General features: G+C 45.5%; 1 protein-coding gene and 1 long non-coding RNA gene across 15 annotated transcripts in view; one reads left to right on the top strand and one right to left on the bottom strand.

Annotated features, from left to right (window-relative positions):
• The window catches only part of mef2d (myocyte enhancer factor 2d), a 75349-nt gene that overhangs the window by 32917 nt on the left and 20970 nt on the right, over positions 1-21462 (bottom strand). For all 14 annotated transcript variants that reach the window (XM_069536641.1, XM_069536638.1, XM_069536645.1 and 11 more), the window contains exons 2-3: positions 11602-12005; positions 6039-6242 (exon numbers count right to left, since the gene is read on the bottom strand). In XM_069536641.1, coding sequence (XP_069392742.1) covers positions 6039-6242; positions 11602-11655 — 258 coding nt within the window. In that variant the 5' untranslated portion in view covers positions 11656-12005. The remainder of the gene's footprint in view (positions 1-6038; positions 6243-11601; positions 12006-21462) is intronic.
• Positions 8232-20249, top strand: LOC138413462 (uncharacterized). Its single transcript, XR_011245803.1, has 4 exons — positions 8232-8263; positions 15175-15510; positions 15853-16148; positions 19024-20249. It is a non-coding gene; the product is annotated as an uncharacterized lncRNA (long non-coding RNA).

The raw sequence follows: 21462 nt of genomic DNA, 5'->3' as shown, positions 1-21462 counted from the left end.
CAAAAAGTCTCAAACTCGCTCTGCTCACTCGTCGGCTTCCTGTTCTACTCGTTTTATCTCTCATTCTCTTTACCTGCTTGTCTTTGTGTTTTGTCGTGTGCGTGTTGTGTGTTGTGTGTATATCTGGGGCTGAAGGTGTGTTTGCATGAATACATGTAGTCGCTGTCTTTAAATTGAATAGTTAAGTTCTCACGTGTTTTTTTAAATGTTATTTAAGTATTTAAAATTCTCTTGCTTCTGTTTCTAAATCTTGTTCCACACACAACAACACATCTCACACACACACAGAGTCTGAAGCTTCATTTTGTTCATGTTTCATCTGATCTGTTTCACTTTGTAATTCAAGGACTAAAGAATTTAGTCTGACAAACGTCCCGTCATCATCACCTACGTGGGCGTCGTCTACCTGTACTTGACTCTGGTTTGGTTTGCGTCTGACGTGGGCGTGTGATCTAACAGCACCATGGTCCAGTTGGATCCAGAGCTCCTCTTTAGAACGGTGGAACGTAGTAACATCAGTATCAGGAAGGAGAACATGTGATCAGAACATCTGGAGTATTAAATGTGGAGTCTGATGGAAGGAGGCAGCAGAGTCCCTGCTCTCCAGTTGCGGTCGTCACAAAGTGCAGTGTAATGTCACGTCCCAGTGAAGCTTGTCATGTCTGTTGCAGCAGCAGCAGCGAGCTACACAAAGAGACGGAGACGCAAACAGACACACACACGCACAGAGCCCCCTGCAGTCAGTCATATGGGACATCACGTCTCAGCACCGGCTGCCAGCCTCCTCAGATGCTCCATTATACATCAGCTGCTGTTTCTCTCATGTCGCTGACTTGACCGAGCTGCGAGTCGGAGGAAACTTCCTGGTCCAGTGCTCACTACACACACTACACACACTACACACACTACACACACACACTCACTACACACACACACACTACACACACTACACACACTACACACACTACACACACACTCACTCCTCTCAAATACCTTAAATGAACTTGTGATGTCACGTGTATCTGAGAGGTACCTGCCTCCACTCTCTTATCTGTTCACACACACTAATAATAATAATAATAATAATAATAATAATAATAACTGTGACCTTGAATATTTAGATTTTCTTTCTACTTGCGTTAAGTTGTGATTTGTGCTTTGTCACATGTGTCTTCATGTTGCTCACTAAACTGTACACTGAGTATTACAGCCACTTAAAGTAAAGTTTTGATCTTCAAAGAAGAAATAGTTAATTTAACAGTGAATCTCGTCCTGAAGTATTTTGTGACACGTGGGCTCAACCCAGCAGAGTCATGACCAAAGTGTTTAAGCTCCTGTGGAGGGGCGCACCGGAGAGATCTGCTTCCTGGAATCCCCAGAAGAAGAAAAAGGGCAACCCCCCCTCCTCTGACATGTTGCCCCCCCCCCCCTTGGTTGTTCATTGTAGCTCTTTTAGCTTTTCGCTCGCTTGCGTTCCCTCTGTCTCTCGCTCTCTTCCTTCCTTTGCCCTGATTGGAATCTGCAGTCAAGCGGATTAACACATTCTGGCAGGAGAGGCAGGCAGCCACACACACACACACACACACACACACACACACACACACACACACACACACACACACACACACACACACACACACACACACACACACACACACACACACACACACACACACTCAGGCAGCACGTGCATCTCAGAGAGGCTGTGTGTGCATGTGTTGCCTCTCGGCCTTGTACTGGAGAGAGGGAATGGCTATGATGGATGCAGAGTCCATGCTTGTGTGTGTGTGTGTGTGTGTGTGTGTGTGTGTGTGTGTGTGTGTAAAGTGATTCTCATGAAAATTACCCTACAAGCCGAACACACAAACACACACTTCAATGTGAACTTCCGTGCTAAGCACACAGGGACATGGCTGCGTGTGAGTACAGTACATACAGGCTGACGTGCACAAAGCACAACACACACACGTGTATAAATGTGCATGTGTGTGTGTGCGTGTGCCTGCGTGACTATATCCACACTTCATAATTTATACTCAAAAGCACTTGGCTGGGAGACTCACAGAGGCAGAGCGGCAAATGGGCACATTTTGTGATGATCCAATTATCCCCCCTTTCTCTCTCTCTCTCTCTCTACACTGTACTCGCCCATTGGTGTGACACGATGTGCAAACGCAGATGATCATATGATTTTCATCACTGGACGTCGCACTGTCACACCAGCAGTTCGGCTCAACATGGCGTCTGTGACGTGTGACCACCTTTTAACGTCCAGCGTGCGAGAGGCAGACGCAGGGACGTTACAGAGGAGGAAAGAAAACGAAACACGCAGAACGAGAAAACAAACGTGTCCGTGGACGAGTCCTACAGAGATGAAGAATGTTTATTTCCTAACAGAGCAAAGTACTCGTCATTAATCACGAGTAACAAGACACGATGGTGAATTCAGGCTTTTCTATAAGAAGACATTCTGTAAACAAACTACACAAAACCAACAGTAAGTGTGTTTGTGTGTTTGATGTACAGTATCTTATCTCTGCATTATAGAGTAAACACTATTAAAAACACATCAGTGAGCCACACTGCTGCGCTGCATGAATGGTCCTTCATCACCATGAACACGCACACGCACACACACACAAGCACTTTAAATGTGGATTAGTCCGCGAGTGAAAATAGTCCTCATCAATAACCAGCTGTTTTAGGAAATTCTCATTTTAAGTTCATGCATTTTTTAAATAAAACTTGATTTATGTCTCCAGAAGAAACTCAAATGTTTTGCAGCCAAAGACACAGTCAAGTATTTAGAAAACATGACGTACAAATATATCAATGGCTTCTCATGGTATTAAAATTATAATAATAATAATTATAATAATACCAATTAAATAGAGCTCTGTGGTAACTTTACTTATGAACTCACAGATGTTTCTTTTGCCGTATATAGTGTGTCACAGGATTATTACATTTAATGTGTTGCTGCAGTTTCACAGGGTTTCACAGAGCACCCCCCCCCCCCCCAGTCTTAATGATTCCAAATGCCACTGCAGATACAAAATAAAAAGGATTAATGGAAAACGGTCGGGGGCAGACGACGCTGACACCCGCGTTACAGGGGGGTGTGTGTGTGTGGGTGTGTGTGTGTGTGTGTGTGTGTGCGTGTGCAGCACATCTGGCGAAGGGGACAACTGAGGACAAACGCTGGAGAAAGTTGCTTAATGCCTCCCGGCCTACAGGGAGAGCGGGTGAGGTAGCGTGTGTGTGTGGGGGGGGGCAGTATCCAGGGCGCTATAGTAAAGAAGTTCCCATGTAGGACACACACACACACAGAGGCTGACACACAACCAAGAGGCTCACCAGGCCTGAATATTGTATGAGGTGTTCTCATGGGCCACTGCCGAGCGTGCAAACAGAGGGAGACACACACACACACACACTCACACACACACACACACACACACACACACACACACACACACACACACACACACACACACACACACACTCTCTAAAAGAAAGAAAGAGACAGAGTGACACTTGAAAACACAAACACATGTACGCACACAAACAGGGCCAGTGGAGCTTGAGCTGATGTGGCCTGGAGCAGCCCAACGCCCTGACACACACACACACACACACACACACACACACACACACACACACACACACACACACACACACACACACACACAGTCATCTGCAGCTGGAGATACAGCCTAGAGAAAGGGCTTTACTGCTGACACTCTGGGACGGACAGAAAGAGAAAGGGAAGAAGGGGAAAACTGTCGTGACCGAGCAAATCAGGAGATTAGGAGGAAGGAGAGAGCGTGAGAAGAGTCAAAGGAAGGATGGGAAGTGACAGACCGAGCGAGGTGGAGGTGAAAAATACGGCTGCCTCCGTCGTGCCTTCAGCTCACTCGAGTCCCAAACTGCTTCACCGACACTTTCGCTCAGAGTTCAGCGATTATTGGACTCGAGTCCTGATTGGATGGATCCAACAACTGAACTGTTCTGGGACATTTTCAGAACACTTCGAGATTCGTCGTGTCGGGACGTCTACACTCCTCGTCCTTGAAGCAGCTTCTCTAATAAAAGTGAAAGACGAAGGACGACAACCTAGTGACAGGATATGACGTCGTTATACAGCGTCCCTGCTCTCAGCTGTGTCAGAAACAATCATCACACCAGCTAGCAACCGATTTACAGGAGGTGTGTGTGTGTGTGTGTGTGTGTGTGTGTGTGTGTGTGTGTGTGTGTGTGTGTAGCTTCAGACAACTTGGAACAGAGAATGAAACCTTGCAGCAGCAGAGGTCAGAGGAAGCTCTCAGGATGAATCAAACACTCTCTGAAGCCTCTGGGCTTTAATTCAAAAACAGAAGCCTGAGAGTGGGAAACAAAGCTCATCGTTCAGGGTCAAAGTTCACGTCTCCGGGGACGCAGGTCGTCGTTATTGCCTTGATCTTAGAAGGTGTATATAAAAGAGTAAAAGGTTGATTTAGCGTTTGATTCTGTTTTAGCTGAAAGCAGCTGATAAAAGCTGGGGACCTGTTCTCGTTTGACATTATTGCCAACATGTAAAATGACGGTGGGTCCTGTAACACACATGAGTTTGTGAGTGATGATGAGCTCCTGCAGCTGTACGTGTAGAAGCAGCTTTAAGTCGACGCTTCATATGAAGCCTAAGTGCCGTGCTGCAGCGCGCACGGCTCGCTGAATCATACCCAACCATCTCGTGTTCAATTCATGAGAGGGCCATTATGTATAAAAGGGTCAGCAAGGCGTGTGAATGTGCTCCGCGTTTGCCTGACGAGCTCCAGAGAAGCTTTTTCCCACAGGGAGCAAAGACATGAGGAGAAAAAATAATTCTTCCTATTACTACAACATAAAAACAGAACTACACGTTTGCCCTCACAGCTTCTCTCGTAACCCCACCGCTGACCCCTCTTCCAGTCAATATGCAAACAGACAAACATTATTTTCTTCCTTGGCAGGCTCTTCCTCTCTCTGGTGGCCATTTTGTGCAGAGGTGGAATCGGTTTGAGGTGTCGTACTTTGGCTGGTTGCTGTTGTAGAGGTTTCTGGGTAATGACCGTGTGAACAATCTGCAGTTGTTTCTATGTCGGTTAACTTCAGGGACGCTGGTGTAAATATTTATACACGGTGGTGTAGTGGAGGGTAAACGCAGGTATAAGGCGAACACCCACTTATTTTTCGATCAGCGTTAGTATCGTCATAAATACAACATATTATATTATTATATTTGACTTACATCCTCCATGTTTTTTCCAAATACCGACTTCGAATCACCTAAACTAGTCAGTGCAACACCTTCATGGTCTCAGCTACAGTCAGCAAATGTTAGCTTAGCTTAGCACAGAGACTAGAAACAGAGGGAAACAGCTAGCACAGCTCCGTCCAAAGGCAACAACCACAAACAAGGTTTAACGTGTTCATCTGTGACCTGATGTTTTTTCTGTTTCCAGAAAAGGGTTAGGGTTAGTCGTTAATCTAAGTTAATTAACTTCTGGCTCCACCTCCATCACTAACAGTTCCAGACGTGAGTCACATCAGTCGTCTGATCTGAAGCAGCGAACATCAAGTAGAGATGTTAAAATCAATGATAAACCAAAGATGAGGCTAAAGTCGACCGGACCAGACCGAGTTCAAGGCTCCGCAGCTCCTCGCTTCATCCAAAGACCCTGACGAGCAGTCGCTTACACACCGGGCCGCAATGAACTGGACTGGCTTTTATAAAGTGGACAATTATGTCTGAATGAGTCTGGAGAGAACCAGATTAGATTAGCTCGGATTAAAACTTAACGATCCCGCTGGGGGAAATAAACTGTTGTTTAGTTCTAAGTATCGGGACGATGCACCAACACAGAGCAGGATGAACAGAACGAATAATCTTTCAGAGCGAATGACGAAGATGTGAGATTGAAGAGTTTTCAACAATCAGGTCACTGTCACAGTGTGTTTCCACCAGACTCAGTGGTTTCCCTTTGTTTCAGCTGCGACTTCCCCCTCCCGCCCTTTACCTCGATGATGTCGGCGTTGGTCCGGCTCTCGTGCGGCTCGTTGTACTCGGTGTACTTGAGCAGGACCTTGTCCATGTCGGTGCTGGCGTACTGGAACAGCTTGTTGGAGTGGTTGAAGATGATGAGGGCGATCTCGCAGTCGCACAGGACGCTCAGCTCGTACGCCTTCTTCATCAGACCGAACTTCCTCTTGGTGAACGTCACCTGGTGGAGCAGAGAGAGGGACGTAATAAATTATACACAGAAGAAGATACGAGTTGTTTTCTAGTCCGTCTCTATCTGTCCCATCCTGTAGATACTATGTTCTGGAAAATCTAATTCCAAAAAACTCTGTCCGTCATATCTGAAGAACCGTTCATCTTCTCAGCTTCACACTCGGCATGTGTGTCGTTAAGAGAAGTGCGATTTCAACATTCATAGAATCACTTCCTCTTTAGCAACTTGTCTACAAAGTAAGAGCACAGTCGTTTTTTTGTTGCTTCACATTGAGCTACAGAGCTTTTATTTTGAAAGGTTGAAGTGAAATATAGCAGTTAAGTAAATCATTCAAACTTGACTGACTACACAGCTTCAGTGCAGATAAACCAGGTAGGATGAACACAAAGTTTTCTAATTTCACTCTGCACCACAGACTGTTTGAAAGTTTCAGGGCGGAATCTGTAACCAGCAGCACCGGAGGCACTGAACTACTTATCATAGACATGAAGGTGACAAGTGGAATAATCTCTTGTTTTAACAGTTTTTATTGTTCTAGAGACAGCATGTGTATCTTGGGCCCCTGTGCCTTGAATGTTGGTGATAAGGGCCCTGAAGTGAACCTGGGCCCCAGGACTTCACACATTTATGATTGTGAGAGCAGTTTTTTTTTCAGGTGGCCAAACGCTGCAGAGTGTGGAGAATCACAAAAGTGGCAGACGTTTAGAAATTACCAAGTTGTTAAGTGTCTTCATTTCCCCTGAAACTTCCCTCCTAACTAAACTGCTCAGTTTAAAATAAACAGACACTTAAAGTGGACATTAAGACTTTTCACATCATGTCAGCAAAGAAGCCAAATGTCTGTTTGAGCAGAGCTGATCTCACACAGCAGTTTTCATTATCTGCTTGTTGTTTGTAACGTCGGTTTAGAATTATAGTTATTATTATAATAATACACATGTGTTGTCATGTTGACGTGTTTCTCTGCTCACCATCATAAAAAGATACTAAATAAATTACAACCACAATTTGATTAAGGGTCATAAAACGCTCTCTGGTCGATCGACATCAGTTAGCTTCCTGATATCCTTCTTTTAAACTGGTCACGTCCACATTGAACAGAAGTGCAAAGGTCACTGTGTTAATCCACGTGCAGCAACTTCATGGGAGGAAATAAATAAAAATATATTTCTGAGAACGGTAAAAACTTGATGAATGTTTTAAAAGGGTCATGGACACAGGTGGGATTTCTCCTGGTGCCGACGTGTTTTTCAGAGTAAGAGACGAGGAGAGACATTATCTATAAATTCCACTACGGAAATCATGTGTTTTTGTTTACAGCTCATCGTCGGCTCTTTTCCAGACATTTTACGAGGAGGCTGCAGGAAAAGTTCCAGAAACGGTCGAGCAACTGGCGCAGACGTTTGTGTTCTCACATTGAAGTGTGTGTGCTCGATGTAGTGTGTCTCAACATGCTCTAAACACACACACACACACAGAACAGAGTTGGGAGTGTAGCCGAAGCACAGCGGCCCTCGCTGTCTGTTGGCTTCAGAAGCTTCCCAGCTACAACCAACTGGTATTTACAATCCAGAGAGATTTGGATTAAACACACATTGCACACACACACAAACACACAAACACTCACCGGGGATAGAAACATTAGGTGAAGAGGAAAGAGGGAAAACCTTCAGGTGCTGATACGATATCTCTCGTCGGATGAGGGGGAGGTAAACGTGCACAGATGGGATGCAGGCCTGAACTGAGGGTGTTAGAAAAGGGCAGGAAGCTTTGAAGCCCGCTGCTCCTCAGGCGCACTCCGCGAGTGACGTCAACACATTTTCCATCTGATGGAAACGCCAAAACTCCTCCTGTGACATCACTTCAGTAGTTTTAAATTAATGGTTTGTGTCTTTTTAAGGGGTAAAATATTAAGGAGTATTCCCGGGAAGTGTAGCAGGCGTTTTATTTTGAAAAGAATGCATTTCCCAAAGTTTACTTCCTCTTTGTTTTCGGACTTCCCTCGGCAGGTTTGTCTCTTTTTCTTTGCTCAGGCTACTTTCTGTATTTTTGGGTTGTAAATGTGAAGTTACTGAGAGTGACGTGTTGTCATAGAGATGGATTAGTCATGAAAAAAATGATTTGTTGAAACTGAAATGAATTTAAAACGTAAAGAAAGCGAGGGAGCGAAGGAGAGGTAGAGAAAGGAGACACGGGGATAAAAGTGAGAAGGTGAAGATCTGACAGTCTCTCCATCTTTCATATCTCTTGATCCTTTATTTTTTGCTTTGGCGCCCGACATGTTTCTCATCCCTCCTTCTCTCTCGTCCTCCTCCGTCTTCTTGTTTTCTCGCCCTCGTTTTCTCTTCCTCTTTTTTTTTTTTCCACATCCTCCCTCCCCTCCTCTCTCGCTCGCTCACTCATTGCTTCCTGCTGCCACAAATCAAATTATATCGGGGTCGTATCCATGGGCAACCGACTCCCCTCCCCTCCTGCCTCCCCTCCGCCCCCCCATTTCCCACCTCATCACACACTGAAACCATCATCCTACCTCCCTTTATCTCTCTCTCTCTCTCTCTCCCCCTATCTTTATCTCTCTGCTCATCTACATATCCCCCTCTCCCTCTCTCCGTCTCACACACACACACACACAGAATGAGCAGATACATTTTGTGGCAACGCTGGAAAGGGAGGAAATTACGGCTGTGCTTGATGACAAGAGACACCGGTGATGGAGAGACAAGCCACCGAAAACAACGACCGCTAACAAATTATAAAATCACGATTTACGCTGAAAACAACCAGAACGAGTCCAAACTATAAACTCCGTCTTCTTCCTCTTCTCCGACAGGAAGCAGCCAGCGTGGCTTCTGTGCGAGTTTGGGCTCCACTTCGATCCCCGTGTTTGTCACAAAGGATAAACAAGCTGTAGGAGAATTGCCAGGTAACCAATGGCAACTGGAGAATAAGACACCGTCGATGAGGAGAGGAAAGAAAGAGAGAAGGAAGGAAGAAAGAAAGAAAGAAAGAAAGAAAGAAAGAAAGAAAGCGTTTTCATTTCAAAAGTTTCTCTCATGTTTTTCAGTGAGTGATTATTTCCTGAGTAGATCCTTGACATCGACAACTGAATGATTAATCTACAAAGGAGCATTAAGTCATAATACTATGAGACAAAATTTATAATTTTATAAGAAAAAAGTCACGATTCTGCACAAAAAAGTTGAAATTTGAAAAGAAAAAAAATCCTAATTTGAGTATTTGTTTAATTTGTTTAATTTTAAAGAAGATTAGAAGATCAGTCTGTCTCCTGGTTCAAGAGAGGAACTCTGGCGAGCACGGGTTCTTCCTATTTCCTAAAAATGTTCTCCTTTCTATATTCTTGTAAAACTACAACTTCATTGGATGAATATTCTCCTAATATTACGTAATATTACCAGAGCACAGTTGTACCTGGATTTTCCACCACAGCTGTGAACCTTCAGTACTGATGAGTTTTCATGTCTCCATGTTTCCTCAGGACTCGTTTGTACAGTTGTATGAAAACAATAAAATCTCTGAACTCTTCCTGCTGAACGCGGCCAATGACAGGTCGACACTCTAACACCATCTTCAAATAAAAAAGTAGAAAAGCACCGATCAGTCCAACATCTCCAGTTCTGCCTCTCGTGTCTTTGTTTGCGACGCTGTCGTGTTTCCAGCCGAGGCCCACACTCCACACGCTGTTTGCTTTTTGGAGCTTATGGCAGCATATCTGAATCGACACGTAGGAGGGTGACGGGCGGCGTGTACTCCCAAAAAATATTTCATTTGATTTCCTTTCAGGAGCTGCACTGTTCATTAGCTGCAGTAACAGAGCGAGCGTGTAAAAAAAAAAAAAAAAAACACTTGTTTCTTGAGTGGCTCGGTTCTCTGCTCCACTTCAAACGCAGCCGCCTCGTCGCTGATACAAGAACTGGATCCTGTTTCTCAGCGTTTTAACAGATAACGTGTAAATGCTGAGCGCAGGTTTGGGTCAACACGAGAGTCACGATGTCTTCACCCCGATAACAAACCGTTCGCTGCGTGTCAATCACCTGATCGTGGTCAATGAAGAGTCCTTGATCCTGACACCAGGACCATGTTTTACCGCGGAGTGCGTCGCCTTATTGACAAACTGTTTGACACCTGATCCGAACCCCGGAGCCTGCCCCACCAGAAGTATCTGCACCCCCACCCCTTCTCCCTTATGTCCGATTGTGTACTGACGAATAACAACCCATCGCACCGGGCTGACCCCCTGCAGGCGCTGCTTCCTCCTCTTTGTGGAGACGCGACCTGCAAAGATTGATGAGGAGAAAAGTGCGGATGATTTTTCCAAAACCCTGCGGCTGCACCTCGCTCTCACAACGCTCAGGTCTTATTCAGACAGGCACCTTGTTTTCCTCCCTCCGTCTTGTTTTTCTTCTTCCTCCGCTTTTGAAGGTGGGCACGTCAAATCCATTACTCAGTCGGCTCAATGGAGCAAAGCCCATTTACCAGTTGACTCATTTTAGATGGATCATTTACCCTTTCATCCGCTCTGACAATGCCACTGATGTAACCATAGGGACTGGGGCTGTTTTTTTTGGAGGGGGACTATTACACTAACTTGCTCTTTTTTACTGAAGGCAGTGTGAGGGTCTGAGAAACCCCATGGTGGCTCCACAGAGTCATACGAGCCTCATAAGACACGATGCTACCGTTCTCAGAGAACAGCTTCTGAGTTGTGCTACATGGGACGTCTGCAGCGTCACTGATTATTTAGTAAATAAATGTTTATATGGAAGCTAAAAGTTTTTTGTTTGCGTAATGAGTGAATTGTCAGGAGGTCAATGCACGTTGAGACGACGGCTGTGTCTCAGATCAGGGGTCGCATATTTCAGAGGCTGCATCTGAAGATCACGTGTCACAGCGGTGAGACTGGAATGTGTCTTTCCGTCCCGGTGGACCGATCCCAGGAGTCACTGCACTTTGGTGACGAACCCTTTTACAAAGAGGTTCAGGTGCCGGCGAACTGTTTGATGCTTAAGTGGGGCATCAAAACTTTCTTGTGTCGAACTTCAGCTCTGATGCTGGAGCTTGAAAATACATCAGTGTGATAACAACTGACTAAAATTACAGAAAAGTTAATTGGACTATGTCCCATCCACTAACATGGAGGGGGTGGGCTTCACTTTTGGGAGCCGTCTTGTCGTCCATCTTTATTTACAGTCTGTGGTTGTAATGTTCAGTTCAGGAGGATGTAGTTTGTGTTGCTGTTGTGTTGACTACACTGGAACAAACGAGTTGACTACACACACGAAGCAGGAAGTTGTTAGACATTCAGACATTGTTTAAAATTGGAACTCACCTGTCTGTTGCGCTCGTCTGTGATCCTCTGAATCTGAATCTTTTTCCTCCCCATGTTTCCGGTGTTGCGGTGGGAGGAGCAGGGGAAGCGGCGAGGTCAGAGGTCACGGGTGAGTGTTTTGTTGTATCTCTTCCTCCTCTTGAAGCCTCTGATCAGTTCGTTCTCTCCGTGCACGCTGACTCTGTTGGAAGCGGCCGGGCCGAGAGGCTGTCACCGCGGAGAATTAAAAACAAAACCAAAAATAAAAAATAAAAAAAAAGAGGGAGGAGGAGGAGGAGAGGAGAAATGGGGTTCGGTGTGCGGCGCCCTCTTCAGATCATGGTCGTGTTTCCAAGAGCAGGTCATCCACACGCAGGCTGAACTTGGGATCCTCTGCCCTCCCCTTCACCTCAGCTGGGCAGCTCCTGGAAAACAACACAGAGACGTTCATTGGACTGAGAAAAACAAAGTGAGAGGTGTGTTTGTGTACTGTGACCCACTTTGTCCACCACAAACACTGGCTCTGCCTTGACCCTCATGTACGAGGGAATAAATGAAGCAGCGATGCATCGGAGCCGCCGTCAAATCAGGAGTACTTTGGGCTGGAACATGAAGGGGTGTGTGTGTGTGTGTGTGTGTGTGGTGCTTCATGAGGCCCTCAGGGGCCCGCGAGGAGGGAGGCTGTGCTGTGTCAGCTTCATTAGAGGCATCACCGCCACATCACTGATCTGCTGGTCGCCCACGGCAACAGGCTGCCCGGCCGGGGCCGCCTGACACGCCGAATGTGAATCCCCAACCCCCCCACCCCCCATCTCCAATCTAACGCAGAGCAGGAGTCTGTGGATTCCACAGATTCTCCTTCTCCGAACACGTCCCTGTTCTCGTTACTTGACAGGAAACAGGTTCAACGTGACGCGCGGGGGACAGCGACACACGACCATGGACGGAAATGATTCCACCACCAACTGCACAACGTAATCCAAGCAAGCACATCATCAGTGGGATTAAAAAGCAAATTTCCGCAGTTTTCAGATTCAGGTTTTCTAAAAATCTCAGGACAGATGTCGGGCGGATTTCTACTGATGTTACATTAAAGACAGACCGGCCTGTGTGGTGATAACATTATTATTACTAACCTGAACACTGGCCTAATTCCCCGCGACAGAGGGTGTAAAGTGTGTGTCTGCTTCAGCCATGCGTCTAACTAACCATGAAATGAAGGTGGTCTGCCGTGTTCCACAACGACTGAACACAAACTGAGGATGGGTCACAATTCTGTTTCTAAAAGGGTTAAACGCAGAGAGTGTTTGTGCAAACTCATGAATGAACGAGAAGGCGGCAGCAGCACAGGAATGAAAACAGAGGCGAGGACTGTTTTAGGCCCTGTTGCTACTATTTGTGGTTCAGCTTTAAAAATAGCACTCTATATATATACATACAGTCTGTGCACACACACTCACGCTGCAGTGGGAGCCATTAAAGACCTGCAGCATCTGCAAAGTCATGAGAATCACGGCCATAGACATGTTGAGATTGTTTGTGGTTGTTGAAACTTAAAAAATAAATCTTAAGGTTTGTGCATGTGAAGAAAAGATTTGTATTTGTTGAAAAGAACATGTGGATAAAATCTGTGTTCAGACATGAAACAGAAAGTGTCCACATTGACTACGAGAGATCATTTTGATGTCGTCTTCACATTCTGATTGGACAAGATGGACGACGGAGCGGGTCATTCCCCGACACGGGAGGGTTTTATCATGTCCGCTGACGACGCTGAAATGAAAAATGTAAAATACTGTGTATGTCTGCATCACACAACACAACTTAAATATTGATTTGTGAACGTCACTTCCAAATCTTATCAACCCCTCTTTGAGCCCATGTGAGCAGAGACTCCACACCAGCTCTCTGGCATTGTTTGCATTCCATCTACCTGGGAGAGCGGCAGAAGAAGAACGCCCTCCATTTACATCCATTCTAATGGAACAAAGAATGCAAAATAGTCTGTCATGGGACTGACAGTCCTTTTGTGCTGCTGTGGGCGCTGCTCAGCACACTCGCTCAGAGTGGATGCAATTGACTTAGCTCTGGCGATGAGTCGCTCATGAATTATGCACTGATGGAGGAGAGTGGAGGGGGTCTGAAGAAAGAGGGTGTCATGAGTGTCATAATTGTTTTGTAAAAGGCTTGATGAAGAACCGGAGCCTGGTTTCTACAGCGAGCTGCAGGAACTAAATGTCCAAACTATTGGCAGCATCAGTGTAATATTCAGTTCCAGCCCCTTCACCACCATTATTATTTTATTTTCAGATAAAAGCCAGCTTTAACTCCTCCCCTTTAACCGGCACTGATTTAATCAGAGAAATCAGTGAAGGAAGTGAATTCTTCCTCATTAGTGCACCTCTAGAAAATAATCCCTGTTCCCAGCATGTTGTGCTTTCATCCTTTTTTCAGTAAAGAGGTGTCTGTAACGTATTTCCACTAAATAATAACAAGGTGTGTGTTCATAACCTCTCACAGCAGCCATTAGCCACGGAGCGAGCGGCGGACTCGCTCCAGTTGAGACGAAGTTCAAAAGCAGAGCGCTGAGGGATTTGTCTTCAGGCTGTGGGCTGATCACACATGAAAAGGCGGCTCTATCAGCCCGCGGTGGTCAAATCCCGACCTTTTACCCTTCATGCTGCCGGAGCTCGCTTCCCATGTCTGATGTCAGGCAGAATCTCTGCTCTCACATGGGAAGCGGAGGCCTGGAGTGTGTCTGCTGCCTCGCTGAGCAGGCAAGAGTGACAGAGAGGCTCTGGACAATGAAAAGATAAACGCTGATAATTAGGTATCTGCAGCAGACCTAGATTAGATCCCTGGGGAACGCCTAAAAACGTCTATTTCACACGGACCCAATGACAAGCTCCTCTGTCACATTTTACAACAGAGAATATGGACATAAAGGCACAAATTGGAAATAAAGGATTTGCGAGCGTTTGAGGAAACTGCAGAAATATCAAAAGCAGAGCGGCTGCAGCCTCGATATCTGAACACTTTTTAAGCACAGATGCTTGAATATTACGGCTGTCAAGATCTGATGAAAAATTAATCATCCCTTTGGATAAACTCTACGTCGATAAAGATCTGCGGCGTCTGTTCGCCTTCTGATACGAGATGTTTTCATGCACCAGGAAAAAATATATTTCCCAGACAGATTTCAGCCTTTTTGTAGAATTGGACCGGCTCCGGTGTCTTTAGACGAAACAAGGAAAATACATATTGTTATCGAAAGACATTATTTAAAGGGGATCGTGTGCATCAGAGAAGAAGTTTAAACGGCGTCACTGTACTAATGTGTCCACTAAGCTTTAGAGAGGCCACATCAGGTCATAGCCTCGGAGCCTGCGACAAAGATTAGTCCGTAAAAGAACAGTTAGAAAATGTTGCGTCATTATCCCTGACATCTGTTGCTTCAGCCATTAAATATTTGAAAGCTTCAATCTTCTACTCCGACCATGTGGGTGAAATCCACGAGCTGCAGGGGCAACATTCTGATTTTAGCGTTAATAAACAACGTTAACAGAGATGTCTTCCTCTTTTTTTTTTTTCCAGCGACAACACGGTTCAAAGTTCGGCACAGTTGCTGCCGGAAGCTTCCCAGTGAACCGCGGTCTTCCACAGCTGCACATTAAGAAGCTTCCCTTGAGCAATCTGGGGTTAAGTGACTTGCTAAAGAGCACGTCCCCCAGATTTTCCCAGCTGGTTTGTGAACTGCTGACCTTTCTCCTGACAACCTGCCCTGCCGTCCTCTCGGCTACCGCTGCCCTCGATACGTCGGCACCAGTGTTCCTGCCACGGGCCGAATGTGTCACAACCTGCAGGGCAGCGGCGCGGGGCTGTGACTGAGCCGTGACACAGGAAACAAACCTCTCACAGGCACTCTCAAAGGTAACCCAAGCTTTCTTGAATCAGAGAGAACTGTGTACGGCCGCACGACTTCACTCTACAACCTCTGCATCGAGTGTTTGTGTCTGAAAACATGTTGTTTACTGAACCCACAAAATATATTGTTATAAATAGAGAGAGAGATTTAAGGAAACGTGTTGATGTAGATTTACCGGCACCATCCTGAACGTTTTGTTTGAGACACACAAACGCCCATTCTGTTAAATTCCTTTTCAATCAATAAGCTGCAGTATCAATGTATTGGTTGGTCCTCAGTGTTTGATATTCATTTGTGCTTTAACGTGTGTGCATGTGTGTCTTCCTTTCCCGCCCTGGTGTGTTAAGTGGCAGCGAGCAGCCTGGAGCGGAGTGATAACGCTCAGTAGTGGGCTGGTCGTTGCAGGGGAGGTAGCTCGGTGGCGAGGACGGTTCTCGGCCGCTGGGAAATCTATCACTTTTCCCACTCAGCACCAAAATGTGCGACGACCAGCTCCACTGCAGACGCCCTCCAGCACAAACTGAGATTACACCAACCTGGACTTATCTGGTTCTTTATGGGTGGAGCATCCAGCTGATGTCTGAGGAAGCGTCTGACACATCAGTGCAGATTCATGTGCTCACACCAGCTGGGATGAATGCAGGTGAGTAGAAGATGTAAATACTAAAAGAAGTCAGAGTAAAAGGCCAAATCAACACAAAGTTACAGATTGAAATCAGTGGATAAACCCATCAATATCTATTTGGAGACTTTTTCTACCAAAACACTCAGACGGACACAAGCGACCACACTAACGTGAGCAGCCACTCACAGGTCTCACTCTAATCAACAGTTTCATTTGAAAGACGACGCACACACCAGAGACTGAGACGTTACATAGCGACCCTGAACCACAGCCCCTGCATTTCAGAGGAAAGTGCATCCTTCTTAAATCTGCCCTATGAATCACTGGCCGTTGTTTACTAACGTTGATACGGTTCTTGACCTTCCAGCATTTCTGGGTCACATTTAATCCATTTAGACCTGAAGCAACATATAAACGTGTTCAGACCTTTTAGACCGGGTGCAGGGTTTACGTGATTCTTCCTTTAGAGCCGGATGAGACGAGGGCTTCCATCTTTATTTACGTTCTATTGTCACAACACAGTTATTAACACAGCATCGGCCTACAAATCAAATCCCACGGGTCTGAAGATCAGAAGTGTTAACGATATCTTATCAAATCACGCTAACCGTCAATAGCAAGTATGAAAAAAAAAAAGAAGCTCATATCAGTTAGCATGCTGTTCTGGCAAAATATCACAGGAGTCACCCCGACATCAGCAGAGGATATCAAGGCCTCGGGTTTCAGTGTTCGGGCAGCCCGCCTGCACGCAGCTGAGGGAGCGTGACCTCTGCAGCGGGACATCAAAATGACTGATCTGCCCCCGAGTCTGAAGTCAGAGCGGATCAATATTTCACCAATATTCATTCATCACTCAAACCGGCCCGACGTGAAGGAAGAAACACGAGCTGACAAACGATGCTCTGTGCCACTGGGAGTCAAGTGGAATCAAATCAGCAGGCGTCCCAGTTTGCGGCACCTCGGACTGTCACGTTGGATTTACCTGGTGTCTCGTGAAACGATGCTCGAGTTTCATCGTGTAGGATCCACGGGTTCTGGGAACAAGCTACAAAGTCACATTCTGACAGAAAACATCGACCGAAGAGTTATTTTGATTTTTTATCCTCCAGATGTAAAATAATATTATGTCTTCTACTGTTTGTCGTGTTTTGACTTTGAACTCATGGATCTTGTTCCTCAAACTAGACTTTCTGGATCCCTGCCTCTCCAGCACCCGGAACAACACGCCCTCAACGTTGTGTTACGTACGTCAGAGAATGTCGAAGAACATATTTTTAGATATTACGAGGTTGTAGTGTGACTTCAGGCTACATGTTGTGTCCAATCAATTAATCAATCAATCAAATTTTATTTGTTTATTCACAAATCACATTTGTCTCATAGATCCTCTGTTCTTAAGCTTCAACCACATTAAGCTGTTACAGGCTGAATATCAGATCAGTCTCCTGCGTTGAAAGAGGAATGTGCAGCATCTTGTTTTAAACTTTTCATTAATAACTAAATGTTTTGTCTCATCAGCTGCACGTGATCGTCAGTTTCTCTATCCTCACAGAGCTCCAACTGTTTCTTCTCAATTACAACTTTATTATCGTAAAAAATCTAATTGTTTGTTCAAATCTCAGATTGTTTTTTTCTTTAACATGACCCCAATGTTCTGCTGAAGTTATTTGTCTGAATCTCAGCTGAGTAACTCGACCTCTGCTGCTTTGATTTGTTTTCCTCTGTTTCCACCAACTTTATGAAGATAATGACGCAGCAAATCAAAGTTTTCCCAAAACTTAAATGACGGACAGAAGTTTTAGAGTCGGTTTGTAAAAGTTATTTTTAAATGTATGACCAATTCGATTGAAAGTATGGACTCTGTGCAAACACCTAAACTCGATCTGTGCTGCTTCGATTTGTTGAAGAACCTGTAGAAATACATTTATGATCACAACAACTCGCCAGCATCGACACACTCAAACAAAATCTGATTCATGATTACAGGACACAATGTAAGAGGTGAAACCTAAAGGGCTTGTCCCTCATTGGCAGCACCAGTGAGGAACACTGGGGGGGGGGGGGGGGGTTGAATTCCCTGATCTGACCCGGCGAGGCTCGGTTTGCGGCCCAACCTTGAGGGTGTTCTGCCAGCACCAGCTGTGTGATATTTACAGCCTGTTGCCTCATGTTCCCGGGCAACCATTGGACACAGCTCCTGCCGCACCCAGGCCTCAGTCACCCAGCATGAGTCGTCCATATATCAACAAAACCCTGAAGCCGATAATGTGGCAGAAGCATCGGCAGGTGGAGTGAAGGGGGGGGGGGGCTCTGATGGAGCTGCTGGCCTTTATCTGAAGTCTGGCTCGCAACTGTTATTGTGCCTGTGCGTCTGCGCTGCCAACCCTGGCAGTGGAATATGATCTCCCCTTCTCCCTCTTAACCAATCATGGGTGAGACTATGGAGAGGTGGGGAGCAAGGGGGTGGGGGGGGGGCTGATGCAGTGCAAGGGCAGCACTTCTAAGGTGGTGGTTTGGGGGAGGGGATGGGATGGGTGGCTCTCAGCTCGTGAATCACGCCCGCTCTGCCGGGCCGCTGTCAATACCGCAGTCTACGCACGCATGTACACACACGTAAAACAAACAACCACACACACACAAAGAAAACCACTCACCCACGCACTTAACACGGCGCCCTAACTGTCAGTGATCTGCTGTTTGTGCTCGTAGCCTCCAGCTTGAATCCAACAGACATACCCTCATACATGTAGAAATACACTCAAACACGCAATACCGCCTTTTGTCCATCAGCTCAGAAAACATGCAGGACAGAGAGGACTCACAATTATTTTTGTGTGGTTTGTTGTTGACTTGCCCGTCACTGCATCACTGACTATGTGGTTTGACCTGTCAGGTGACATCACTGCCAGAGGTAGACGCACTTCACACGCCCATCCCCGAGAGGTGCGAGGCGACTGAGGGAGCCAGTGGAACAATGACAGGCGGAGATCTCACAGGACTTTCATGTTTGTTGGCACCAAAGCGGTTCACCTGACAGTGTCCCTACAATCTGGACAGAGCGGGCGCCCGCTTCTAGAACGGCTCTGGTTCCAGAAGTCAATTCCCAGTTTTTTTTTCCAGAAGTTTCAGAAAAGCAAAACATTTTAATAAAATAAAGAAATGTTCAAGTGTTCAGGAACCAAAGGGAAGTTTTTTTAAATGTCTCATTTTGTCCACAAACCCATAAAAACAGGGAAAACCAGTAAATGTATCAAATCAATGTCCTTTCAGCTCCAGAGTTCACGGCTGAATAGACGGAGATGCTCCTGATGAGCGAGTATCTCCGTTGGATCGCTGCTTAATTCCATTAACCTGAAGAACTGATTGTTCAAGGTTTTCAGAAAAGACTGACAAACACAGGAAGTATCCAGCGGGGTCATCTTGATTTATTCGAGTTCACTGATGGTTACAGTTTCTCTGGAGAGCGCCCTGTAAAAGGTCACAAGTTCAATCCCAGCAACATTCGCTTGTCCAGCTGAGCTGCAACCAAGCGAACATTCTCATGTTGATTCAACTTGTGGAATGAATTTCGTGGAACAAAGTGATTTTCATTCAGGTCGTCAGAGACGAGAGTGAAACAAACCTCAAGAGAAACTGCCTCCCGTCAATTATCTGATCAATTAACTCAAGCAATTAGTTAATTGCGTTAATTGTTAATTAATAAATAGTGAAAGTGTCTCAAATGTGAAGATTCGTAATTTCAAAACACTCACTTTCTCACTTCTCTCTCTCTGGAAGATCTTGTGAGTGACGATAAAATCATATCAAGAAAAGAATTTTCACATTCAACAGATAATTATTACGACAAAGTTTATCATTTCTTGTTGTTTTAAACTTTTCCTTTTAGACAAACACTTGATAAAGAGTAAAACATTTTATAAATCTGAGGTTGACCGTGTGTTGTACCTCGTCACTGTACTCACACTACTCATTACATCGATATATATGTGTACTGGACGTTTCTTATTGCTACTGATGAAAATGATCTTGTGATATTTATACTGATATTGTTTTATTGCTGTGTCCTGAATATTTCCTTATTTTTCACAATTTCAGAGACTAAATGATTTGATGAATAACTATCGACTAACAGTTGAAACTACCTGTTTGTCATGGTGCTAGCTCTAAGTGCTATCTGATCATTGCAAATTATTTAACCACAGTTAAACAAGTTAATGATGAAGGTATTGACTTCAACTACTTATCACCGGTCTTGTTTTCAGCTCATGTGCGATCTGTGTAAACTGCTTCCACAGCACAGTGTTTTAAGAATGTACCTGTTGTAAAGATATAAAGTGAACTTCCTCCCACAGTTTGGCCCTTTGTCTTTGTGGAGCAACAACAAAAGACCTGTGACAGAGGAAAATGCCCTCTAGACAAAACACTGATGACATCAATGTGACACCCGAGGACACGGGGTGTGCACGTCGGAGAAGACGTGCGTACGTGAAAGTTCGGCATCACCAGTCGAACACGCTTTCATCAGTGAAGCCTAGAGCCGGCCGACATCACAAGGGCTCTGAGGTCTATTTCCGCGGACGCAGGTGAGTGGGAGGAGGAATGCTGCTGTTTTAATCACAAAGATACCTGCCTATTTTAAGAATTCACTACGAAATGTTTTGTGAGATGTATCCGTCATCAACTATGAGACGTTGGCACCGCAAGTACGCTGAAGGCACTCAACAATAATAAACACTCAGCCAAGAGTCTGGCACAGACGCCGCAGCTTTAAGAAGCCAACTGCAAGCGTTTCAACAGATTAACCCTCCCTGAAGAAAACAGGTCTTTCACAGAATAAATCACTCTGTCGACTGTTTATACGTGCAGTCATTTAGAAGCACCAGCTCCCTCGGCCCGGCTCAGAGAGGCATCTTTCAGTCTGGCCACAGGAGATTGAGCCGGGGTGTCTTTGTTGTTAAGATACCCTTCAAAACAAGTGGCGAGCAGCTGCTCGGAGGCCTGAGAGTCCGGCCGCTCGTCTTCTGAGCAATTTAAAATGAGGCAGGCGACCAGGCGGGCCAATAAACTTGAGAAACAGGCGTGTGGAGCAATATCATAACCACGCGGAGCATTCGACTCGTGACCGATTCGTGTTTTGACAACACCTCTAAATTTCAAAATTAAACGCGGAGCAGCCGAAAGCATTGTGGCCCACCGAAGGTTCATGTGACCATCTCTCACAGATCTGCGGGTTGAGAGAATGATCTGGAGAAGTCGTGGCAGCAGACGGACTGTTTTTCATGTGAGGAAATGGAGATGAAGTTCTACAGGAATATCCCCAGGCCGCTGAATG

The sequence above is a fragment of the Paralichthys olivaceus genome, chromosome 13, assembly GCF_024713975.1.
Source record: "Paralichthys olivaceus isolate ysfri-2021 chromosome 13, ASM2471397v2, whole genome shotgun sequence".
NCBI classification, from domain to species: domain Eukaryota; kingdom Metazoa; phylum Chordata; class Actinopteri; order Pleuronectiformes; family Paralichthyidae; genus Paralichthys; species Paralichthys olivaceus.
This window is presented reverse-complemented; position numbering and strand designations above follow the sequence as displayed.